Source organism: Morone saxatilis, unplaced genomic scaffold (assembly GCF_004916995.1).
Source record: "Morone saxatilis isolate NCDOM2014 unplaced genomic scaffold, NCSU_SB_2.0 Contig4, whole genome shotgun sequence".
Classification (NCBI taxonomy): domain Eukaryota; kingdom Metazoa; phylum Chordata; class Actinopteri; family Moronidae; genus Morone; species Morone saxatilis.
Window position 1 is genome coordinate 18,254,307 of NW_023339984.1, and position 3,383 is coordinate 18,257,689.

At 52.6% G+C, this 3,383-nt stretch overlaps 1 protein-coding gene across 1 annotated transcript in view; it reads right to left on the minus strand.

Annotated features, from left to right (window-relative positions):
• Positions 1-1,645: 1,645 nt before the first annotated feature.
• LOC118337987 (early growth response protein 1-like) overlaps positions 1,646-3,383 on the minus strand; it is a gene marked incomplete in the record, with an annotated part of 2,307 nt that continues 569 nt past the window's right edge. The window contains 2 exon segments of the mRNA XM_035675146.1: positions 1,646-2,322; positions 2,324-3,359. Of these exon segments, the coding sequence (XP_035531039.1) occupies positions 2,191-2,322; positions 2,324-3,359 (1,168 nt within the window).

A 3,383-nucleotide genomic window follows, 5' to 3' on the forward strand; every position in this document is an offset into this window, starting at 1 on the left:
AAAGCCAAAAATTTATTGCATGAGATGGGTACTGTTTTCTCTCTCTCTACTTCGCACTCATTATATTTCTCTCTTCTCATAGGCTCGTCATGTCTCTATCGGTCTTCTTCTTGCCATTTCGAATCAAGTTCCTCATCGTCTCTGTATTCTCGATCATTCGCTTCTGTCACATCTTTGTCTGTTCTTACTCTCAAAATAAAAGATTTCTTAGACACATAGCGCATGTCTACACCATCTGGCACATCTTTTTTTGTAGTGTTGCTGTTTTTTCTTTTGTATAGGTAATACATTAGTGTCGTGCAGGTGACTCTGTCTATCTCCTCTTGTGTGTGATAGTACCAAAGGAGGTAGGCTTGTTTTTTGTCAGTAAAATGAAAAAAAAGATACCTAAGCTAAAAGAGAGCTCCACAAAGCCTTCAGCCTCTCTCATCACCTCATCTATACAATCTTCTCAACCTCGTTCAACTGTATCTCTCCTCATGGTCTGTTTAGTCTCCTCTTACTCTTGGTCCATCTCTGTGCTACATCTTCATATAACCTCTCTCTACACATTGCATGTTCCTCTCCAATATGTTCGTCTAACTCTACTTCTGCAGAGCAGAGGTGTGTCAGCTCCCAGGGTGGGTGACACATTTTCTTCACCAAAAAATGTATATCTTCTGCGTCTCATCTCTGTCTGTCTCTCCTCTCTCCCTCTTCTCCCCATCTCTCCTCTGTCATTCTCTCTCCTGTCTCTTCTCTCTCCTGTCTGTCCTCTCTCTCTCTCTGTCTTGTCTCTCTCTCTCTCCTCTGTCTTCTCTCTCTCTCTTCTCTCTCTCTCTCTCTCTCTCTTTGAATTGAACTGCAGTTCCTCTGTCGTCCACTAGGGGTCCAGCAGTCATTCCTTAAGGCCCGGTTTACAGTCCGGTATACAGAGTCAGGACTGTGACCATGTAAACAGCCAGAAGCCGACCACAGCGAGCTACAGACAGTTTATCAGGTACTGTGTGTCAGCCATCTGTAGTTTATTTATTGATCTGTTGATCTGTAGGCGTTTCCGTCTGCAGGAAGGAACCAATGAGCTCGCAGCCGAGGGGACAGGAAAGAGGGGGGGGGGGGGGTGAGGCGGACAACCTGTGTAGTGTGGACACACGGAGGAACTGCAAGTTTGTTCACCCTGAAGAATAAAACTGCATCCAACTTGAGTCTGCCGTTGCCGTGGCAACGCGACCTTGACTTGGTTCATGAAACTGAACAACTGCTAACTGATGGGACCGTCTTCGGCAACAGCAGCTGTTGCTGGATGGGCTGATGCAACGACGACGACTGACGAAGACGATGCTGCGAGTGAGGAGAGGACGAAGAGGAGGACGAAGAGGAGGACAGAAGAGGAGGAACGAAGAGAGGATTGATAACGAGTGAAATGACTCTGAAAGCTGCTGATTAATGATAAAGATGATACCCTGGTGATGAAGATGAAGATGAAGATGAAGACGCTGGTGATTTAGATGCTGACAGTGACGATGAAGATGATGAATAACAAACTTGAATGTTTTTTTAAACGATTAAATAAATGATGATGAAAATGTCCTGATGATGAAGATGATGAAGATGAAGAGTAAACAGACTCCACACTGCTGTTTGTTTGTTTGTTTGTTTGTTTGTTTATTGACCTCCATGCACAACGAGGGAACAATAAGCTGCACAGCGATGTGACACTGAGCGGAGTGTATCTGTACAGTTCAGACTACGTATCCCACAATGCACCAGTGCTTTAATGAAAGTTATAGAACAAAGTTCAGTTTACAGTCGTAGAAAAGTGACATCATCACGCTGACCGGCCGCAGACACACAGGTTGTAAAACAGGTAGAAAAATAGATTTCATAAAAAGATAAAAACATCTGAGATCAACAGTTTGTCTTCATGCACAAAGGTCGAAGGTCACTATTTTACACACAGTGAACAGCACCGTGTCCACCTTCCTCTCTCCCTCCTCTTCATCAGCTGTCTCTCCCACAGTCCACTGCAGTCCACTGCAGCCAGGACCCGGACCCGGACCGGGACCAGGACCGGGACCAGGACCAGGACCCGGAGTCCTCTGAAACCTCCAAACACCTTCCTGGCAGTGTGACGTCACAGGGAAACGTCTCTGACGGTTTCCGGTTGACGGTTCAAATCCTGAAGCTTTCACTGACCTCACCGGCCACCGTTCAGACACCGGGCGCGTTCAGGGCCAGAGAGTAGGCGGCCATCATCTGCGCGCGCAGCTGCTGCTTGACGTGCACGCGCCCGTGCCTCTTCCTCTCGTCGCTGCGCGCGAACCGCTTGCCGCACACATCGCAGCGAGAAGGGCTTTTCCCCCGTGTGCGTGCGCGTGTGCGTGGTCAGGTGGTCGCTGCGGCTGAAGCTGCGCGCGCAGATGGTGCACTGGAAGGGCTTCTGACCCGTGTGGATGCGCACGTGCCTGTTCAACTCGTCAGAGCGCGAGAAGCGGCGCTCGCAGCCCTGCACGGAGCACGGGAACGGTTTCACTTTCAGCCCGTTCTTGGCGGGAGCTCTTCTGCCCCCGCGTGACAGCTTCGGGGCTCCCGCCGCGTGCACGCTGCTGATGTTGACTATCGGGAACGCGCCCTGCAGGAGGGAGGAGAGCAGGTGCGCGTCCAGGGTGGAGGGGAGGGGGGCGGGGGAGAAGTGCAGGTTGCTCCCGCTCTGCACGAGCTCCGTCTTGACGACCGGTCTGTTGATGACGTAGCTGGCGGAATCTCCTCCGGTAACCGGAGCCGCCGTTAAACTCTTCAACCAGTCCTCCAGACCCAGCGGCTCCTGCTTCACCTCACAGCCGGGCTTCAGCTCGCCCAGGCCGGCCTCGGAGCTCAGCAGAGAGTCGATGAAATCAGCCACATCCACCTGTTGCTCCAGAGCCGGCAGCGGGAGCAGAGAGTCGCTGCTGGCCGCGTATACAGCTTCATTCCCGGACAGGGAAGGTTGTCCACACCCGCTGCTGCAGCTGGAGCTCACAAACTCGCTTTTAACCACCACCGGGTGTGAGATGGTGGCGGGAGGCAGCTGCTGGGCTGCGGCCACAGGAGGGATGCTGAGGTCGGAGCTGGGAGCGAAGAGCGGGGGCGAGGAGGAGGCTGCAGAGGGCGGGCTGGAGTCTCCCTGCTGCTCCATCTCGGTGCAGATCCCGACGATCTCTGTGATCATGTTGAGGATCGCGTCCGCGGTGCTGCTCAGACCCGCTGCTGCCGGTACCGGCTCCGGTTCCGTGAAGAAGCTGCCGGTGTAGCCGAGAGAGGGAGAGAGAGTGTCCGAGGAGCAGTCGCTGAAGTCGGAGAAGAAATCTGAGTCAGAGGCGTCAGTTCCCGGAGAGAAAACTGAGGAGAGAGAGGGAGGGAGAGAG